We start from the raw sequence: 22,981 nt of genomic DNA, 5'->3' as shown, positions 1-22,981 counted from the left end.
AATTTGAGATTCCAGTTTGATAAATACATACAAGGTGAATCCATCCAAGAAATAATGTGACCGTATTGTATACTTGTGGTCTCTGGATCTTTGTATGCCATGGTGATGCAACTAAATTTCAAGAAATGCATACAAGTGGTGTTAAGACCACTGTGTTCCTATGGCCTAGCTGGACAGGTACACTGGTGTTATCTACACACTCATGTTTTCTTGTACAGAAAAGATGTCAACTTAGACAAATTTTTCATGAAGCTGTGGACCTCAGGTGTATTTTATTTACAGTTTTAAATGAGCTTGAAGCTTGCTTTATGAGATTTACTAGATTGACATTATTTCTGTGGAATATGGCAAGATCTCTCTAACTGAGAATTAAAACAATTAAAGAGTAAACTCTGATCCTAGTAGTGACCGAAAAAGGAAACCTGGAATCTGAAGTAAGAGATGAACCAAAAAGACCACCTTGAAGGCTCATAGTTCATCTTGGGCTCTAATGAGGAAATAATGACAAATGATTTTACCATTATGAATGCAAATGTATAGGTCTCTTGACACAAAGGGAGTCAAAGTAAGTTGATACTCCCCTTTTGTCTTTGAAGTAGAAATGAAATGCCTAATCCCTGACTACTACAGTTACATTTTCCTCTCCTCATCTAAGTGAACATTCAGATCTTGCTCAGCAGTAACATCCTCACTAACGTCTGAGTACTCAAGGATGACTCTTCTGGTGCCACATATGTGAATATAAACATGCAAACATACGTACATATATAGAGAGACACACACAGAGCCCACCTACCACCTGCAAAGTGTATATGAACCATGCACACATTCCACTCAAAGGAGCCAATCTTGTGCTTTCAATGTTCAAAGACGGTGCCCTTTTTTGGGAGAAGGCACGATGGGAAAGGTAATGTAAGAGTAAAAACTCAGAGAAACTATCTGTGATATTTGCTGCTCATACTTATTTGCTTTCATTAGACATGGGGATTCCAAGTGAGATTTCCAGAAAGAAAGTCTGTCACTAGAAGTTGTATAGGGTTCATCTGGTGTAGTAACCTATGCGTCTTCCTTTGTACTTCACACAGCTGAGTTGTGCAGTGCAAAAAACAACATCTGCTTCTTCCTTCAGACTGGAACACAGAAGCTCACTGAAACCAAAGGAGCTCCACATTCTCAGTGAGCAAAGTTTCATTAGCCTTTGAAGTGAAGGTGTATTGATCTTTAAATGGAATATTTTTATGGCTTGAATTCCAGATAGTTATCTTTATCAGCCACAGTCTTTAGGGCATGGATGTGCCCAAACATATAGAAACATGTGCAGGCACACTGCATACCAGTCAGCATGATACACAGAGATCTTCATTATCAGCTGCCTCTCACCATATAGATTGTACTTCTTCCCACTGCACTGTGAAAGACTTTCTACAAATAGACACTCTGTTTTATTAAAGTTAGCCTTATCTTCACAGAAGCAAATGGTGTTAACAAACATGGCAGAGAATGGCAGAGTAGACCTTGTCAAATCCTGAAAGTCTGGTTTACTGCCTTTTTTTTTTTCTTTTAAACTAGACTATTTTGAGTGATCCTTGTTGCTTTCATTTTTCCTAAACAGTAGCTATGGGATGCCAACCAGTGCAAAGAAAGCCCTAGAATGTATCATGGCATCTCTAAAATGTCAAAAAAATGACGGTGCAGTTCTATTACCAAAATACTTCTTGTTAAATGTTATTCCCAGAATACCAGGAAAAGGAAAAAAAAAAAAAAAAGAGAGTACAGAACATTAACACAACACTATTTGGCTTTCTGGCCACAGTTTCCAGAATGAACTGAAGAATCCCAACTTCATGCATTTTTTTTCAGGTTTTGAAATGCCTCAAGCCATCCTCTGGACCACCTTGTGATCTAGTAAGCCTTCTCAGGCAAGTAAATCACTCTAGAGTTAATTATTCCTCCACCTCTGTCTTCTGGTACTTCTCTTCCTGTGAAAAAAGATTTAAGAGAAGAAGACAACAATCAGAACAGTAAAAGATATTGTGTATGAATGCATATCCTGAGCTGGTCAAGACTGCTGAACATATAATAGTGAAATCGTAAGTAGACAGAATAAAAAATACTAAGGAATGTTACCTTTCAGACCTCCACCATTTCCCATTGAAATGGTGGTGTCAGGACTCTCCCAGATTCTTGATGTGAAATTCCTGAAGAGAGATGGAGATGGAGTGCTTGGAGGGCTGTGTGCCAGTAAGATGCGTAACAGTATGAACATTAATTTAAATTTGCCATTAAGGTCTTGTACATAGATAGGAAAAGATGATACTAATACCTCAGCTGTTGCATTTGACATCGTGTTTTCAGTAAGTGAATGCCTTACCAGCACTGTCAATGCTGTACGAACTTGCAGTGCAAACCTGGTTTCTGGATCGACTGTACCAGACATGCTGAGAAGCCAAAAGCAATGATGCTGATCCAAAATCTGAGAATGTGCATACCAAAACTAAATGCGCTGACTCAGTACTGCAGGCTCTTTTGTTCTAATTTCTGTCAACAGAAATATCCATCTTAGATTAGTAGGTATCTTCTTCATACGCAGTTTAAGTAGCTTTCCTTAACGTATGAAGGAAACCTAGGCTTCATTTCTGGAACATGAGGAAGATAATTTCTTACACAGGAGACAGCCCCATAAGGACCTCAGACAGGCCTGAACTGCACAGAAACATTAGCATTCACTGCTCACTATAAAAAAAGTACATGCAGTTACAGGAAGGACTACTGAAACATAGTAGCTATTTCACATCTGATTAACATTTTTCAGCCTGAACAACTAAAATTTAAATCTGTAAAAATACTTCATGAAAAAATTAAAACTTAAAAAATTAAGTTAGAGAAAATAATATGAAGAAAAAACCCACTGGGTTTTTTTCCCAACTTAATTTCTAATCACTTCCTCTCTAAAGGTATTAATTTTTAACAAATAAAGACAGAAAACTGTTATAGCAAATTGAAAGAATGGTTAGGATGGCATATATTACAGCAAAAAACAAAAGTCTAGACTTTGCCTCCTGTTGGCTGGATACTCTTTTTGGTAATACGATTCTGTATTTGAGTATATGGCCAGCTACTTATGACTTCACATTTAAGGCTGCACATGAATACAGCTCTAAAACTGTAAGCACACAGTGAGCATAAATTCCTGTTTAACATAGAGAGTCCTCTGAATATTCACTGCCATCTTCTATAGTTTGTCTTTCAGTAACTTTAAAAGAGGAAACTTACAAAGCAATGAAAACACAGTTTCCCATCAACGATCCTACTTCTTGTGGTTAACAACTTCTTGCAAAATGCTAACTGTGTGTTGGAAAATAGCAGAACGTGCCTGTAACTTGTGTATTGGCAATTTATTGTACCAAAGAAAAAGGCTCCGCATGAGGCTTTATATTCAGTTGCCAAGAAATAATTCTCTATCAAATGTCAATTCCATTAAACAGTACTCTTCCTTCCCTGATTTCATATGCATACAACTTCTATGAGAAGCAAGAAAGTAAAAATTGGAGTCTCTCAAAATACGTCTTCATTGTTCTTCAAACTGCAGGCATCTAGTGTATCAGACTGACTACTGAGAGGTAACAGAAGATGTACTGTTATGGACATTACCCAGAGTAATACCAGACACCATCCACTTTGCTTAGCTTGTTACCTTTGTGCATTCAATTAATTCTTTCCCAATCACTTTATCAGCCACATTCATGACTATTAGGAAGAATACTTTAACGTAAGACTGCACTAACTACATGATCAGAAAAAGAGTCTGCAAGGAAGAATAGAACTTTAGTTAAATATTTTTGCACTTACATTGCTACAAAATTGCTGTTTACTCAATGCTATACCATCCCAAGTCAAACACGCTTTGTATTTTAACCAGTACAATGCATGGTTAACAAAATCCTTCCAAAATAATGCACATTTGAAAATAGCAGCAGCCCCTTCCCCTCTTCTGTTCTAAAAGGCAGTGAGTGATTTTCATCTTTAAAAAAACACCGTCCACAAAATTTACTCAATATGGCACTGGAATGCCTCTCTACCTTCATGTTTATCCAGCTGGTTATCAGCTGATCCTTAGCCTGTATCACTTGGAAAAACGCTGTGACAAATAGGATTATTAACACTTTTCTAGGACTAAAGCACAGTAAAATTCAGCAAAACATAACCATCTCTTTTAGAAATGTCATTTCCTATTATTAGAAACCGAAAAATGATTGTGGATGATCTGTTCATTCAAACTACGAAAAGAATTTAAATACAACCTATTTTTTATTTCCACCTTCTGGCAGTTTTTCATGATTTGCCTTCCCTGGCACAGCCTGACTTCAAAGAAAAATATCAGCAAAGTAATACAGTGGAATAAACTGAAATGTCAAATCAAAAAGGATCAACAAAAAATTCACAGCAATAAATAAGAAAGCAACTAGGACAAAATATAAAACATAGGTGCTGAGAGGAAGAAAACACAAGATGACAGAGAAAGACAATTCAGAAGTAGATTTTATGTCTCTAATGAATGTACATGATACAAATTAATGCTAATACTACATTAGATCATTTATACATAAAAATCGTCCTGTTTAACATTGTATTTATGCTTACCTCACCTGTTTTCATCATGATTTTTTAATTTTTTTTTTTTAATTACCCGAATTTACCAGATTCCATGGTCATCTGAAGTAATCCATCAAGAGCACTGGAAAGTAGACCTCTACTGGATACTTTTAAGTGACTTAATACAACAGGCACACATTGGTATTCCAAAAATAAGGCCTTCCCTTCATCTGTCTTCAAGTCTATGCGAAGGGAATCAAATGCCTGAGCCAGGTAATCCACTGAAAGATACCAGAATACAGGCAATAAAACTTCTCTAACCATCATTTCATTAAGAAATGTGAACAAAGGTCTGACAGTTTCCGTTGCAGATATATATGTTATACACTTTAAAGTTAAATGGTGAAAATACTAAATTTACTTTTTATTTAAAGACATACTCTGTCTGGTTTTATACCTTAACAATTTATTCTGACTAGAGAAAGATGCTATCTACAATTCCTATGTGTAAGAAAAACATACTTACAAATGTAAAGTCCTGCAAATATTTTGCTTAAGAGGAAAGAAAACATAAGCTTGCACAGTTTGAGACAATGTTGGTTCCAACATCTGGAAAACCTCTATTAAAGGAGTCAATGGCTGATTTGTCTGAGAAGGAGCAATTACTTTCACCAGAGCAACTACTCCCATTCCTTCTATAAAAAGTGGTAGTTTCAGTACATGCATTTTATATTCTCATTCATTGTGGAGTGCATTGAATTATACTAAGAATGCAGATTAAGTGAACCAATCTAATTTCTTAACTTCCTGATGTCAAATCTTCTTCAGTGTCTTGGAATCCCATTGATCATCTGGAGCTCAGAAAATTAAGTAGAAGGAAACAATTTATCCTGCTGCAAAAGTTTAACTATGGTGCCATCTGCTGGATACTGACAGGTAAGGGAAAGACGATGGATGTTCAAATGTGCTACTTTATCACTAGATCATCAGTGCCATGTGGTCAGAGTGATCAAAATTCATACACAGTGATATCTGACATATGTTTAATATCAGATCATATTTTCCATGTTATAGAAACCAGCAGTAAAGGGGAACTATGAGAGGCTAAACTGGTTCATTCTAATCAAGATTGTTCATCTCCTTAGGGTAAATCAGACTCGGCAATGACTAGTTTTGGTATTGCAATTTTTCTTGCATTGCTTTTATCAAACATTTCTAGAAATGTGAGTTGCAATTTAGGAATAATTATCATGCTTCACCAAAATGTCTTGACTGAAATAGTTCCCTCCAATAGCTGAAATACTGTGTTAGTTCATTAATGATGTCAGGGTGGTCTTCCACCACACTTAAATCCTGTATTTACTGTAAATACTCTCAATATAAATCCTGCACATGTTGTTAAGCATAAAGACAAACTAATCTTCTTAACCATCTCATCCAGAAGCAGGACTTGTATGAAAAAGAACACTATTCATTATGTATGCATTTAAAATCTTTGGCCTCTCAATTTAGTGTCAATCAGGGTGCCAGAGATTGCAGCAATTTTGTGATGTGGACCTCTGCTGTCTAAGGAACTGGCCTGACATTCACAATATATTTCACGCAAGAGGCTAAAAAAAATCAGATGACAAAGCAAGCACCTGACAGGGACATTCTGGCATGGTTATTTTCAGAAGTACCTTGATAATTAACATCTCTGTAAGCTGTGTCAGTCTCTTTGTGTTATTAGCAGAATAAATGTGTTACTAGTAAAGACATTTTAAAATAGAAACCATTCAGAGAATAAAAGGTCACAAAGTCAAAGGTAGCATAGAATCACGGAAGAATTTAGTTGGAATCTAACCTTCCTGCCTAAAGCAGGACCATCTCTAAGGTTAGGTTAGATTTTTCATTTGTAGCCCCACTGAACAATTACTTGCTATCAAAATGATCTGTGCTTTTCAAATTTCTTTGAAAAGGGAAAAATAAGTGGTTAATATCACAAAGAGTTGGAAAAGAGCTATAAATACATTCATTCTTATGCTATCCTTGTAAAACATTTTTGCAGAAAATCCCAGTTATGCAGCACCACAGTACTGCTAAGTTGTTGCAGGTAAGCAGCAATCACATCTTACACCTGCACTTAATAGTATATAATTACTTTTCTGCCTGACTTCCATAAAAAGGATCTGCAATATCTTTTGTTAGCTGTTTCCCTTGAAGAGAGAAAAGACTTCATAACTGAAAGGCAGCAATTAAATCAGCTGGGAGAACAGTTACTCTAGCCTTTGAGTTATATTTTCCACATTTTTTCTCATACTGTCCAGACACAACCTGATTTGTGTAATCCTGTAGTGTCTACTTTGAAATCTTTATCTTCTCTCACTCTCATAAGACAAGGAAGGAAGACCCAGCTTCCTCCATTTCTTTGCCAACACCAAATTATATATGTTTTAAGCAGAAAATTCTACTTTACTGTTATACATATCTGCCAGTGTGAAAGGTGGAAGGGTTCTGGGAACAAAGCAAACACAAAAAAATCACACTGAAAGACAAGAGTCGCTCACCCTGTGATGCCGCCCTACATAACCCTCCTGATCCTTTCTGGTTAAACAAAAGGCAGAAGAGAGAGCTGAAAATGATGTAGCTGTTTCAGACAGAATAATCCCCTAACAGGCACTGGAGGTTGTATGGACTACATTGTTTAAGAGAATATGTGATTTTTTTTCCCAAAGAAATAAACACACACAAAATAATCAAGTGTTAATATATTCAGAAACTCAACCTGATAATAAGTAGCAATTACATTGCATTTAGGATTCAGAGGGGACCTATCAACTCTGCTGCTTTTATGCTGATGGACTCCTTTAGCATAGGTTCATAGCAATCACTGAAGCCATTACTGAATTAAAACACGAAGTCAAAGAGAAGCCTAATAATAGAGGTCAAAATAAGACATTCTTTTGGATTACTGATCACATCTGCACATATGAATTAAGAACCTTCAAGCATAATACAGATTATGTTGAAGTGTTCAAAGAAGTCATATATACATAAATTAGAACTGGGGAAGAATTTGTTTAAATAACCAATCTGTAAGTTAATTTAAAAATATCTCTATAAATAAGACTTACTGAAAGTTTTTCTTCTCACAAAAGTGAACACCAATCTCTGTGTCGAAAGGAAAGGAAGGAAAGCAGTTTGACAGAATTATCAGCATCTCTTTTCCCCTTCTTCAAAAATGTTGACTTATCTAACAAGTCATTGTATTAAAAGGAACATATAAACTCCAACATGAAATGAATAATAGCAAGATTATACATATTTGGATTCACAAGGCAGTCAAACTCAAGTAAAACCACTTTTCACTAATAAAGCATAACAGACTCTATAGTATTATTGAAATGCTTTTTACCCAGGCACATGACTGAAATAAATAAATTAATAAAAATAAAATCTTAACTTACCTTGTGTCACTGTTTTGAGCACAATTAAAGTTGACAGAAATCTCAAAGGCATACAGGAACTCTTAAAGAAAGCTGCTGATTTTGATTTACTCTCTATAGACGGTTCAGAAGAACCATGTGGGTTTCCCTTGCTCATGATGCCTTTGAAAATATCTTCGCCCAGTCTCCTCATTGTTGATCTCATTGTTGCATGCTGTTTCAAACAATGCACACAGTTAGTGTGAACAGCTGAACAACACTATCATGGTGCTGTATCAACACATACTTCATCAAGAGACTAATTAGTGAGGGCCCTGGATACGCTGACATTATTTAAGTTGCCTCTGGTTCCAGAAAAAGTTCAGTTTCAGTCAACTCTGTTTTGTAAGGCTGCCTGAAGTTATATCCTGTAAAACCATTTACAGAATCAAAGTCTAAATATGAACCTTAAGAACACTGTACAGGTAATATCTGTTAGAGTTTTTGTCATAAACTATAAAGAAATATTACCTCAAATCAAATGCCACAATATGTTCATTTAAAATATAATTAATTATTAGCAGTAAACACAACAACTTAGTGTTCTATTGAATTTAAACTCAGGATATTTACAAAGTTTGTACCTTTTGATTCAGCAAAAGCACTATTGACGACATTATGCTGAGTCTTTACAGTGTGGTTACTGTCTTTTTCTTTATTATACTGCTACATGTATTCTTATAGCAGTCTAGTGAAAGAGTGCAAGGAATGTCTTGTGTTTAGACACCAAGCAGACAACAGAAAAAAACCACAATTTCATCACTGCTTTGCCACACACTTCTATCAGTTTCAATAAATTTCATGCATAAAGTGCACCTGAAAGTACTGCCTTTTCTAGTGCAAGTTTTGTAACTACATATGCAAAAATGTAATTTCTGATGTGCTCAGACATCACAGCAGAGATCACATGCTTATGAACACTGTCTTTAGATACACAACGCAAAATTTAAATTTAACTTGATTTTTTTTTCATTTGGCATTTATCTGTGGTAATCACTATGAATTTATACTTTACAGCAGTTTCTTTTCTATATAATAGCTGAAAACATACACTTTTCATATGTATTTAAAATGCAAAATCCATTAATATCTTCTGTGAATTTAGCTATTAAAAAAACATACTGCAAGAGGAGTACTTGTTTTACCTGTATATCAGTGTCTAGCTGTCTTATAGACCAGTAAATAAATTTAATTACAGGCATGTGCAGTTTAGAATTCACATATGGCATCCACTGGAGTTGCTCAGTAGCTATAGGCAAAAGCTGTAAAAATACACAAAAGTAGAATTACATGCAGTATATACAACTACTCTATAAGCTAACTGTAAGTGAAAGACAAACAAACAGACTTCCTAATTTTTTTTTGAGTTTTCTCTTGTAGTCTAACAGATCACATAAGCAAATACTCTCTAGGCAGATCGAGTAGAGGTAACAGAATGATATGCATACACAGATTTTAAATGTAAAAGTGAAGATACGTGTGATCTCAATCTCAGTAAATTCAACTCCAGTGGCTATAAATCTTTTATATAATGAAGAAATACAACAGAAATGGATTTTCTGAACATTGCACTGATTTCCAAATCTTGGTATCACCAGAAAGAAAACAAAAGAAGTGCTGAAAGTACAGCACAGCATCACCTTTTATTGGTCATAAATTGAAACATTAATATCTAAATAGGCATAAAAATATTTTAAATTTGACCTTTATCTCCTTTATACAAAGGAATTATGTACAGTATCACACATAAAACACAAGATAAAGTATCAACTGAAAGAAGTGACTAGAAATAAAATGCTGAAACTCTCATCTTGAGACTGGACACCCCACTTTTTATTAAAAATCGTCTGTACGCTTTACAAATGACAATGTATCTACTGTCATTGGAATTACAGTGATTTTGTTCTAATTACATGCTGACCTGTTATATTCTCAGAATCATTTAAACACCCCCTCCTGAAATCTGAAACATGTTAACACAAGCAAACAATCCAAACCCCTTTACCTTCATACACTTTTGCCGAGTAGAGGGTTTATTTGAGCTCTGGGTAACCATAAGTTCATGACTGTCCTCTCTTTCTTCTTGTGTTTTTATTTTGCTGAGATGCTCGTCTGAGATCCAATCCATAAGAAAAGTTAAGAGCTCATAAACTTGTGAATGCAATGGTAGCTGTAATAGATCCATAACATCAGATATTTCAGCTTTCAAGTTAATGACCTTTCTAAGCCAAAACAGTAACAGACTGGAACACATGAGAGTACATTTCTTATGAAATATTATGCATAATATAAAGGATGACAATTTTATGCCTGATAAAATCTGGGAGGTAAGTTACTGTATAGGCAGCCCGTGGAAAACATATTCAAGTAGACAGTGATCTTGAACAGGCCATGTGTACTCTGTTGGGCCTTGTACCTAGGGTTTAAGAAGCCTGTATATTATTAATATGTAACTCACAATATCACTGGGAAAGGTGAACTGTATGTGGATCAAGGGTTGGAAGGTGGCAACCCTGACTGGGAGACTAGTGGGCATAAAGGAGTCAGAGATAACATCACAGTTAACCTGAGTAGGTGTAGCCTGAGCTGTGCTGCACAGATCAATCAACTGCACAGTCTATCCTGTGCTTGGCTGCAGAATAAACTCAGACAGTTCCCACTTGGAACTGCTGATCATGTCTCCTGCCTGGCCTTGTCCTTGTCTAGAAAGGCAACAAGTTCTTCTCCTGTGAACATCCTTCATGAATAGAGTTGTTTTCTTGCAAGAAAATCATGTAATATCTTGAATGGCCAAAAAGGAGAAGCTTCTCTCAGTGGACAGGATCTGCTTGGCATGCCCTGGGAAAAATGCACCCAAGCTTCACCTGATGCTGCATAAACACAAGGTTCCCAGCATCTGAAGGGACACAAGAATTACTTGCTGTCTATATTCCTCCTCTTACTCTGTCTTATTAAAATAGCCTTTTAATTAAGCTATTTGTTGTCAGGCCTTTCTTCCAGAAACCCAGAAGGAATCCTGCAGCGTTTTTCTCTCTCTCTCTTACACCTCACTCCCCAGTGCAGGCATTATTTGTGATGGTTTCTGGTTGTGAAAAAAATATGCCCATCATCTATTTTATATTTGGGCAAATGGTAGTAAAACACCTTGGAAAAAAAATTTCACATACAAAATCACTCCATTTTATAATTCTGGACAAATGAACTACAGGAGAAAATAAGTCTTTAATGTCCTTTGCATGGAGAAATTCTTATGCACTAGGCCTACTTTTCTTTATTTCACACAATTTACTGTTGTTACAATTTAACTGGGCAACTAGCACTGTTAAAAAAAAAAAGACTTTTTGAAATTGTCCTTCTGGTTGTACTACACTGCACTGAAATACTCTATGAAAGATATCCAGAGATACTTGAAGACAGGCTGCACAAACAGTTCTCTAAAGACTTCAAAAGTTTTCTTCTATCTACCTTCAGATAACTGCTTTCCTCTTCTATCAGAACTGTAATTATTGATACTATTTGTATTACACTTGCAACCAAAGTATGCTAAAACCTATGTAAAGAGAATTTGTTGGCCATATATATAGACAGCACGGTTTTTAAGGCACCTAAGGCAGATCAGTTAAGTAGGATGGTATGAATATCTCTTTTTCATTTCACAGTTCACCTCTGTCTGGAAAAAGTCTTTACCAGTCAGGAGATGTTGGCAGAATAATATCAGATCACTTGCTACCAAATGGAATTACGTGGAGAAAGAAAGAATTTCATTAAGTGATGTAAGAAGATTTTTTAAGGAAACAAAGATGATTGTTTTGGAAACAAAGATGATTGTTTTGGACATGTTTTGGAAACACTGCACTTATTCTCTTTCCCTCATCAAAGATTATTTCTCAAAAAAATAACAGTAGTAAATCGCTTTTTGTTTAGAAGATTAAGATTCTTTATCAGATACTTCCGACTGACTACTTTCGTTCGCGAAGCCTAGCCATGATGATGATGATGATTCATAAGGACAGTGCTGTGCTGTACTGCAGCAGTAAGCAGAATAAGTTTAAGATTTTCTCTGACACAGCAAAAGAAATCCGTAAGAGTGGAAGCAGGTTATAATTCTAATTGGCAGATGAAAGATGACATGACACGAAGTGGAAAGCATGCCATATAAATAAAAATATACACATATACTATTCACATATGCAATATGAAATCCAAGACATATTTTTAGCCACAAAATTCATTCTTTAACTGTGTTTTCCCCCAACACAATGTTTCTTTTCTTACTATAATTAATTTACTCATAAAACAAAATTGGAAGCTACATTTTCTAATTTCCAGCAGATACACAGAGAATGTTACACTGCCTAACGCCTTTCGAATGAAAAGAGTCAAGACTTTTGCTCAATTCTTACCTTAGCTATTTTTGATGTTACCATCACTTTTTCCTGTTTCACAGGTTTGCTTTGTTGCATCACTTGACGTATATTGTCAGACTTCCGTACTACCGAAAATTCATGCTTCCTCTACAACAAAATATAACAATGAATCACATTTCACTGGTTACCTATAAAGGAGGCAGGTACATGTAAGAACAAACCTTACCTGTAGGTTTTCTAAACGCGCTTGTACTTTTCGTGCTTGACCTTCCAACTTCTTGTTCAGCTCAGTTACATCACTTAACTGAAAGAATCAGAAAATATTAAAGCATCTGTAAATTCAAAACTGAATTCTTGACTTAGTTATCACACTGAAATAATTTGATACTGCTGTTGAGTAGCTAAATTATTTAAGTTCAATTTTTTTCTTCTCAGCATGTAAAGGGATAGAAACAAAATCATCATAGACCTCCCTCAACAAATTGCAGAATCACAGATTGGCTGAGCCTCAAGAGCACTTCTGGAGGACATCTGGTCCAACCCTGCAGCTCAAGCTGGGCCAGTAAGAACTGGTTGCCCAGGACTATATCCAGATAGCTTTTGAACTGCTCCAAGGTTTGAGATTCTAACACCTCTCTTGGCAACCTGATAAGACACAGGAGTAGCTCTTTGTTGACCTGTAGCCCAACCTTTCAGTGTGAAGGGGAAGAATAAGCACTACAGTATCATTCTAGGTTTACAGGTACTTCACATCTTTTCATGAAGAAGTGACATAAAAAAGAAGCACACATTTCAAGAACTGTACAATAGTCTTGTTAATGGGGAAGGTGAAAGGTTTTTTTCTACAGAATGAGACAGTTACTAACACGCTACAAGAACAGTTTGCTCAGTGAGAAACGATGAGGCAAAGTGCATACAACACGGAACAATGCATCCAACATTGCATATGCATACAACAATGCATACAACATTGCATACAACAGTGAACAGCATAATTATCACAGAAGCCCTCACTTTGCACAGAAATGCAAAGATTTAGCAGTGAGAGGAAATAAGACAGACGTGTTGCACCAGAACCATCAACATTCTAGGATTTAGGTCTGACCTTCTCTAATGGAAAGAATAAGGCTCTGCTGTAGATTTATTGTCCTTCGATCTATAAGAACTGGTATTAATTCAAGGAATAAACAATGATCAAAGACTTTACACAGCAATTTGCCTTGTCAGCATTTTAGGTCAGACTTGACAGTCAAGTCAAACAAATTCCTACTCTCTGTATTACTATGAAACATTATCTCAGTTTAAGAACTCAGAAAATATTGCCTTAATTTGCAAAAATAACTGAAAAAACATGGAGTTAGAAATATACATTGTCCTTTTTTTTTTTTTAACAGAATCAGCAGAGGCAATCAGCACAGAGTGGATATTGTTAAGTCATAAAATTTGCCCTTCCTAACAATTAGCTGTTCCTAGTGGGTCAGAGGAATAAGTCCAATATTTTTTATACTGGAGAAGATCAGAAAGACTAAATTTCAAGTACTAGAAAAATGTGCAGGAAGTACTTTCAGTCATTCACACAACTCTTGTCTCAGAGAAACAAAAAATCAGTAATTTTGCAAACTAAAGCTGCTCAAAGATTTACAATTATTGACTATAACTTGTAAAATTATCTATAGCAGGAAAAAATTTATGTTACCTGTTTCCTCAAAGAGTCATTCATTTCCTTCAAGGTGTCAAATGATGACTTCAGCCTCCTATTTTCTTTAGTTATTTCTCTCAAGGCTTCAGTCAGCTGTTTAACTTCTGCCTCATGCCGCTAGAGAAATATCAAATTTAAAAACATGATTTAAAAGAGACTATTCTAAAAACACCAAGCTCCATTTTGGTGTTAAAATACTAGGACAGACTTTCAAATACCAAGTTCGTCATTCTGCATGGCCAAATTCGCACATTCAGACAGTAGTGAGAAAAACAAGATCTGTCCTGCATATTATGAAGGATCTATATAGAAACAGAGAGCAACATGCACAGACTATAGCTCCTATTCTTTCCAGATTCTACCAAAACCAGACTATATATGTGTATATTTCTCAGAATTCATATGTGGGAAATGTTTGTGAACCAAAATCAATGAAAAAGCTTTTATTTACAGCTCACTCAATTACAAAAAAAAACCCCATGACTGTGTTTTGAGGTTTCGACTATTTTTTTTGGTTTTGCTCACTCTCAATCATGCAGAACAAGAAACTAATCCTATGCCTTGTAGACTAATGCTCTGGTTTACAACAGAAGCACATGAATTGTTAACTACAACCTGCATATCCACTGCCATTCTTCTCTTTGCCCCAAAACTTGTTTTAAACTCCTCTGGACACCAGTGCAGCTCTTTAAGTACCTCAGATTTGATGAAACAGCAAAGTTCTATTTTACTGAAAATAGTCCAGCTATATATACGTACTATCTTTCATTTCTCTCCCTCCATGAATTCACTATTCTTCACTCATTCACCTACTTGATCTCTTCTTTTCCATTTAAAGTCATATCCTATCTCCTTATATGTGCAAATGACAAAAGTAAAGGACAGTAGAAATTTAAAGGATGCAAGTCCTGAAGAGATCCACCTCTGCATTTCTGCTTGGAAACTCAGTAATTTCCATTCCAGCTGTACAGAAAACCATCTACAGTTCCTCTTTTCCTCAAATGTTGCTCTTCTTCAGTCGACAGGATCAGAACAGCTGTGGGCAAGACATTCTTGTCTAAAGCACCTACACATATTTGCCTAAGAAGGCACAGAATCATAGAATCATTTAGGTTGGAAGATCGAGTCCAACCATTAACCTAACGCTGCCAAGACCAGCACTAAACCACGTCCCTAAGTGCTACATCTACACGTCTTTTCGTATCTCCAGAGATGGTGACTCCATCACTTCTCTGGGCAGCCTGTTACAATGCTTGAAAATCCCTTAGATGAAGAAATTATCCCTAATATCCAATGCAAACCTTCCCTGGTGCAATTTGAGGTTGTTTCCTTTTGTCCTCTCATCTGTACGAAATGACAGATCCCCTATCAATACCAATAAACATACAGATGCTGCCAACATATAATTGAGTGCATCCTATCTCATGGAATCTTATGGAATGTTTCACTTCTGTTTTCTACATACACAGTTAACAGCTTTACTTGAAGTTCAAACCCAATTCAGTTGTTAAGCCATAGGGTTGAAGGTGATGCCAGGATGTCTAACCCACCCACTCCCATAATCAAATCAGGTGGTGTCATCTGTATATTAACCAGCTATACCATTTCACTCCTGCCAGATGTTTGTCTCCCCTGTTATGTTATCCAATACTAGGAACACCACAGTCTTGCCAATCTCCCTGTTCATATGCTTAACTGCTTTTGTTACATCTAGTTTTTCAGCCTTTTATGTAGCTGAAGACTGGCACATTCACCCTCAATTAATTCTGTGTGTTTAGCCCATGCACCCAGTTATCATCCTCTGTTGCTGATATTTCTATTCAAATGCAATACTGTACACTCAGGCCTTGTGAACAGTGTACTTTTTTCAGATCTGCTCTCTGGCACCCTTTCCTCCTTTTTAACATGTAGTCTTACCCTCCCTCAACAGCCTGTGGGAAAGGTTTACTTGCACACTTCAAAGAAATTTAATTTCGCAGCTTCTGGTTTTGACACAAAGTACACATGTTTAAGGATTTCTCTTGGAGACCTCTTGGATAATAACCAAAACTTTTCACAAGACTTGAATTCAATACCAAACACTCTCAAGAACAGTGTTATTAATAAGTACCTCTTCTTACAGCAAAATCATACCATTTCATTTCTTCCCACACCCCCAAAGTTAGGTTGATCTTCCTCTGAACTTTTTGAGCCTTTGGTTGCTAATGCTCTCTGCAATAGGTGTTTTGTCATAAGATCTCAATGTGTCTTAAAGCCTTCGCAAGGAAATCCACTTCAACTACAGCTAATTCAAAAACACTCATTTAATGAACATACAATTATAGATAGACCAAAATTTTTTCTCTAATACTGGTCATATAGCTTTTGCTACTTTAGAAATAAGTGATCTCTTTTTTCTAACTTGTAACAGTAAAATGTACATCAGACAACAGTAAAATACATCAGACAACGAAATGCACCATTCTGAAACAGGAGTCATACAAAAATCCTGATAATATTGTTCAGTACTTTCTATATAAGTATCTTCTTTAGGGATTTCCAGCACTTTAAATAAATAAGCAGTATTTCCAGCAAATGTGATGGCTTAAGAGAACTACAAACAAGTTATATGGTATGTAGAGCAGTATCTATCATCAAATATATTTTTTCACCTCTTTTATAGCTCCAAATTTTGTGTGAACTTCTTTCTCAACACCTCTTATTTTAGCCAAAGCTGCTTCATGTTTAAAAAGCAATGCTTCTCGTTCTGTTAGACAGCGCTCTCGTTTCTGGAGTTGCAGAGCATACTCCTGCTGTGCTGAACTTTCTCTCTGTATCAAGAAAAAAAAATGTTGAAACTACTTAAAAACCCCATGAAGTTGTGACAAATTATACTGCATCTGAATTTTTGGTCCAGAGATGTGCTTAGATTTTGTGAAATTACAGTGTTACACAAGAGCTTACTAATACAAAGTATCCTGATGGCCATCTATGTTCAGTTTCCTCACATGTTAACCCAAATGACTGATGTACATTGGTATGGCTCAGCCTCCGAAATACAAAATTCAACTCTACATTGTTGCTCAAGTATAAATCTAGACAATTAAACTTTGGCTTTTGCTTCCAAAATATTTGGGTAATAGTACTAACCGTAAGACAGAAGAGAGTCTGATGTGACTGTCTATGCTGAACACTAGATTTATTGTTTCTTCAGCTAGTGGGAAGCATCCCTGAAAAACTGGTGAGGGATAAAGAGGTACAAAATTATTTTTATCTCATATGGTGCAAAAGACAGTCACATCAGGGAATCTAGCAGAAGCTGAGGAACTCTTACAGAGTAAAATCACATAGGAGGTTCTTCTGTCAGTAGGCTAGGCCTGCTAGAGATGGACTGGTGGGATGAATGGAGGGTTTTTGCAGGAGGCCGTGAAGGCAAGTGCTCCGGAATGCACAGAGTCAGAAGAACAGCTTTAGATGCTCTCAAGAAGCAACAGCTGTGGGTGCTTCCCTCCATGTCCACCACAAGACAGTAGAAACACTGTGTTCAAACTCCCTCAAGCTGAATCTACCCACCTACCCAACCTACCCATAATCCAAGTCAAAGAACCATTACCGAATCAGTGAATTTAGGGAAAGAGGCATATGAAGACAGAGGTTTAGTACCTAAGTAATTGCGATTAGTGTAAAGTGATAGCACTAAGTAATAGCTTTACTACATAAGTAAGTTTTACTATGCACATAATTTCTGATTTATCAAAAGTAAGAATCTTCATAACATTATTTAAAAAAAAAATTAAGGCGATTACAGTTCCTACCTGAAGTTTCTGATGTATGACAAATAATTCATCATAAATTTGACCGATGTGAGGTGGTATTAAGCCTTGGCTTTTGCATGCCTGAGAATCAGTTCCCCTCACAATTTTCTTTAACAAACTATCGACAATATTTTGGTCACTATTTTCTTGTGTATTTGCAGCCAAATGAGATGGTAAGGTATGGCCTGTGGACAAGAACAAAAAAATTTTGCATTAAAAAATTAGTCCTAGCTAAATAATTATATAACTGTTGTATAAAACCAGAGAAAAGGTATTTTAGGAATTCAGAGTAACAAATATAAAGCAAGATGTATCAAAATATGAAAGTAATCTAAAGAATTACAGAGAATTGCTCAAAGGGTATTCCACAATTTGTTTGAACTGATTAGGAATCAATGGAGTTTTTTAAGTAAAACTATGCCCTCCACTGCAATACAGAAATACCAGAGATATATGTATAGGATCTATGCACAGATCGAGTCACTGTGTTGCCAAAATCCCCTATTATTTTTGTGAGGGCTTCAGGCAAGTGATTTGCTGTTGACTAGACCTTATGCTGCCACCTAAGTTAGCAGAAGAAGACTTAAACTACGGGACACCACATGAGAAACTGTTCGACGTGACAGATTACAGTGTAAGGAGCTGATGAAAGCTGCAGATGGCACAGTGAGGAATGGTTGGATTTCACAAATAGTCAGATGGACAAAGCTCACAGGTAACTGAAGGGAAGTATTGGGATCTTTTTGGGGAGAGACATCAGGATAAGATAACCACATCAGGACAAGATCACCTAGGCAACAGTATCAGAAATACTAATTTGGTACTTTGCTGTTTTTTGGCTGGGATAGAGGCAATTTTCTTCACAGCAGTCAGTGTGGAGCTATAGTTTAGATTTGTGCTGGAAACTGTTGATAACTCAGGGATGTTTTAGCTATTGCTGAGCAGGCCTTGCACAGCATCAAGGCCTTTTCTGTCTCTCACCCCACCTCACCAGCGAGAGGACCGAGGGTGCACAAGGAGCTGGGACACAGCCAGGACAACTGACTCCAACACCATATGGTGTCATGCTCAGCACATAAAGCTGGGGGAAGAAGGAGGAAGGAGGGGACATTCAGTGTGGTGGTGTTTGTCTTCCCAAGTCACCATTACATGTGGTGGAGCCTGGCTTTCCTGCAGGTGGCTGAACAAATGCCTGCCCATGGGAAGTGGTGGATGAATTCCTTGTTCTGCTTTGTTGGACTGCGTGGCTTTTGCTTTACCTATCAAATTGTCTCCATTGACAGCTCTATTGATCTGTTCTGCCTGGCTTCTGAGATTCCCTTTAGCCACTTTGGGGTTGGTTGTCTGTCTGTCTCCACTTTTTCACATACACTTTCAAAAGAACACATCAGTGTTCTTCTAAACCTAAAACTCTCCACAAGAGAGGGCTACACTGATTCACAAACTCCTTTACTTACATTTTCAGTGAATGAACGCCACCTGCTCCCTGCTACAACATTGTAGCTAGAATTTCCTGGGTTAGCTGAACAAAGGGTAACACTACCTATTGCAAGTTTTTCCATCCTTAGAGTGACAAAAAACATCTGATTAACAGTTGTAGTATTTGTTAATGTAGCTAGCTACTTAAAACAAAATAAAGCAAAAAAACACAAACAAAAATCCAAAACCCAACTTGTTTCTTTATTTATATTATAAAGTCAGCTGGCAACCAGTTTCATAAAAGGTTGATCTCTTTTTTTAAAAATTTATGTTAGTATTGCTTCAAGTATGTCTGGACCTCCTAAAATAAGTCTAAAGGAGTTACTCATACTTACGTGAAAGGTTAAATCCCTCCACCTTAAAATACATTTTAGTTGATTAATATTTATTACCTGTTTCCATGTATATAGCTGTATTTTGAATTGCATCAGTTTCAGAGCAAATAATGGACTTTTCTTCTATTTCTAGACCATTTGAATCACAAAAAGAATCTTGCTCATCATCAAAACTAAAAATACAAAAAAGCAATAATTTAAAATTACTCACTTCCTTTTTAACATGCTACATAACTGAGCACTGAGAGAAGGCTGTATAAAAAGGCAAATGTTGCTAAATGTACGACTTTGATATTTGACTAATAACAAATAGCAGAGTTAAATCATTTGGATGGAAGGCATTATTACTCACAAGACTCTAACCACAGCAATTAGTAGTGTTGCTGACTTAAAAGTAATAGCAGTAACTAGGATTTTCATGCTGTAAGCATATGTATACAACAGGTAAAACCAACACTCTTCTTTCATCACAAACAACCAAATTCCTGGAGAATTAAAAATACATGCCCCCTTTTTAAATTATATTTTTCATATTTGGCGTAAAAAAGCTCTGAGAAGTAATTTTTTGGCTTTTGGAATCAAATTATCGCTAAAAAACCATAACTCTGCTTATCAGTCTGAGCTATTTACTTTCCTTCTCGTTCATTTTTTATCACCTAGTTCAGTTTTTATCATCCCTGTATCCCACTAGCAATTTCAATATGCACAGATCAGATCAGAAAGTGAGACAGTTCTGCTCATCAAAATCAACATCCACATTATCTCATAAGTTACCCAGAAACAAGTCTTTACTCAAGAAAACAAGAATCTTAAAACAATTTTTGCACAGTCCAAATGTGTCATTTATGCCTGATTTATCTGGATGTTGAGAGGAAATAAATGATAAAGGAGAACTGAAAACACCTCCTACCAATCCCAGTCTTTAAAACTTTTTAGGAAATTAGATCTGATGCTGTTGTCTCTTCCAGTTGCCAGTAAATTCTGACTCTAAAGAACAACTTGACAAAGAAATAGCTGTGTTTTCCAGTGAGCTGTCCATGACACCTGCAATACACAAAATTATAACAGTTTTATTTTGCATTTGAGAAGCTGACATTAAGAAATCAACAAGGGCTTATTAGAAGTGTAATGTAATCATGTAAGTTTAAGAACCAAAACCACCACTGATGCAGCATGACAAATTAAGAATTATAACAGCTTAAACTATAGTAAGACTTATTTAGCATTCACATCAGATTTGTCTTTTTGAAGATTCAGAGCTTGCCTACATACACCAGTTTTTCTGTAACTGAAGCCTGAAAAATACATTGTTTTAGCCTGCTGCCCACATGCACTAGCAATGTGTTTCTCAAGACGCCCAAATACATTCTAAATATTAAACATTTATGTATCTTTAAATTAAAACCAAATATATGCATTATGAGGTGGACTGCTACCAACTATGTCAAGCAGGCCTTAAACAAAAATAAGCTGTTCTAAAATATCCTTTGGGCTCTTTACTCCAGTGTTAACATTCCCAGGCTGGCTCCCAAGTATCACAACCCCCTGATCAAGAATATCTACCTATTCAAAATGAAAAAATATAAAACTACTTTCAATAAATTTAGGAACGATAGAGCTCTGGTATATATTTTCCCTGAAAAAGATCAAAGCACCGTTGCTTGTTATTACCTTTGTATACTAGGGAGCTTCCACTTTTACATTTGGTATGCAGTGCTCCCAAGAGGCAATCCTATGAGAAAACAAAAACCACTGTAATCTAGTAAGAATTTTCAGGGAAAATGTATGTTACAACTTAGCTGTTTAACAGTTACAACTCCTTGTGACAGAATTCTTACTACAAACTACTAGCTTTGAAAAAAAAGTGGTTTTTTCCTCTATCTATAAACATGGCTGTCATACTAATGTAAAGAGGCAAATATATTCCTTACAGCCTAATAATGAAATATTCATAGTGTTATACATTAGAATATTTGAGCCTAAAATTTGAGCATATAAAGTACGATGAAGATAAAATAAAGTACGGTAACAAAATAAAGGCATAAAAGTAGAACCAGGTAATCACAGAAAGTGCCATCTACCTTCATACCTAGGCTTTTTGTGTCAAAGTTTCCTGCTCTACTTTTTCTTACTATTTTGTAACTACATACTAAAAAAGTGACAGAAATTTTATGCTACAAGCAAAATCAATTAGATGTACATTAGAAAATATTGAAAATATCAGACTCAAGGCAGTTCTCATGATCTTAGTTGTTTCACTGCATCTCTCTGCTGTGTTCTAATCAAGCGATCAACTGCTGTAATTTCTTGTACTTAAATCATAAAATCATAGAATCATAGAATTAACTGGGTTGGAAGAGACCTTCGAGATCATCAAGTCCAACCCTTGATCCAACCCCACTGTGATTACCAGATCACGGCACTCAGTGCCACATCCAGCCTCGTCTTAAAAACCTCCAGGGACGGTGAATCCACCACCTCTCTGGGCAGGCCATTCCAATGCCTGATCACTCACTCTGTAAAAAAATTTCTTCCTAATAGTCAACCTAAACCTCCCCTGGCAGAGCTTAAGACCATGCCCTCTTGTCCTACTGCTGATTGCCTGGGAGAAGAGGCCGACCCCCACGTGGCTACAACCTCCTTTCAGGGAGCTGTAGAGAGTGATGAGGTCACCCCTGAGCCTCCTCTTCTCCAGAATAAAGAACCCCAGCTCCCTCAGCCTCTCCTCATAGGACTTGTCTTGAGTCCCTTCACCAGCCTGGTTGCTCTTCTCTAGACCTGCTCCAGCACCTCAATATCCTTCCTGAACTGAGGGGCCCAGAACTGAATGCAATACTCAAGGTGTGGCCTCACCAGTGCTGAGTACAGGGGAAGGATCACTTCCCTGCTCCTGCTGGCCACACTGTTCTTGATGCAGGCCAGGATGCCATTGGCCTTCTTGGCCACCTGGGCACACTGCTGGCTCATGTTCAGCTTCCTGTCAATCAGCACCCCCAGGTCCCTTTCCACCTGGCTGCTCTCCAGCCACTCTGTGCCCAGCCTGTAGCGCTGCAGGGGTTGTTGTGGCCAAAGTGCAGGACCCGGCACTTGGCCTTGTTGAACTTCATCCTGTTGCAATCAGCCCAACTCTCCAGCCTATCCAGGTCCCTCTGCAGAGCCCTCCTGCCTTCCAGCAGGTCGACACTCCCTCCCAACTTGGTGTCATCTGCAAATTTGCTAATGATGGACTCAATCCCCTCATCTAAATCAT

General features: G+C 36.8%; 1 protein-coding gene across 1 annotated transcript in view; it reads right to left on the bottom strand.

Annotated features, from left to right (window-relative positions):
• CCDC138 (coiled-coil domain containing 138) overlaps positions 1-20,770 on the bottom strand; it is a 32,804-nt gene extending 12,034 nt beyond the window's left edge. The window contains 12 exon segments of the mRNA XM_050331230.1: positions 4,688-4,874; positions 8,040-8,232; positions 9,203-9,319; positions 10,063-10,227; positions 12,461-12,571; positions 12,651-12,728; positions 14,121-14,240; positions 16,775-16,933; positions 17,918-18,102; positions 19,789-19,904; positions 20,642-20,703; positions 20,705-20,770. Of these exon segments, the coding sequence (XP_050187187.1) occupies positions 4,688-4,874; positions 8,040-8,232; positions 9,203-9,319; positions 10,063-10,227; positions 12,461-12,571; positions 12,651-12,728; positions 14,121-14,240; positions 16,775-16,933; positions 17,918-18,102; positions 19,789-19,904; positions 20,642-20,703; positions 20,705-20,770 (1,559 nt within the window).
• Between the last annotated feature and the right edge of the window lie 2,211 nt (positions 20,771-22,981).

The sequence above is a fragment of the Myiozetetes cayanensis genome, unplaced genomic scaffold (genome assembly GCF_022539395.1).
Source record: "Myiozetetes cayanensis isolate MyiCay16 unplaced genomic scaffold, myiCay2020 scf5-8, whole genome shotgun sequence".
NCBI lineage: Eukaryota > Metazoa > Chordata > Aves > Passeriformes > Tyrannidae > Myiozetetes > Myiozetetes cayanensis.
The sequence above is the reverse complement of the archived record's forward strand: the minus strand, read 5'-3'. Positions and strand labels throughout refer to the sequence as shown.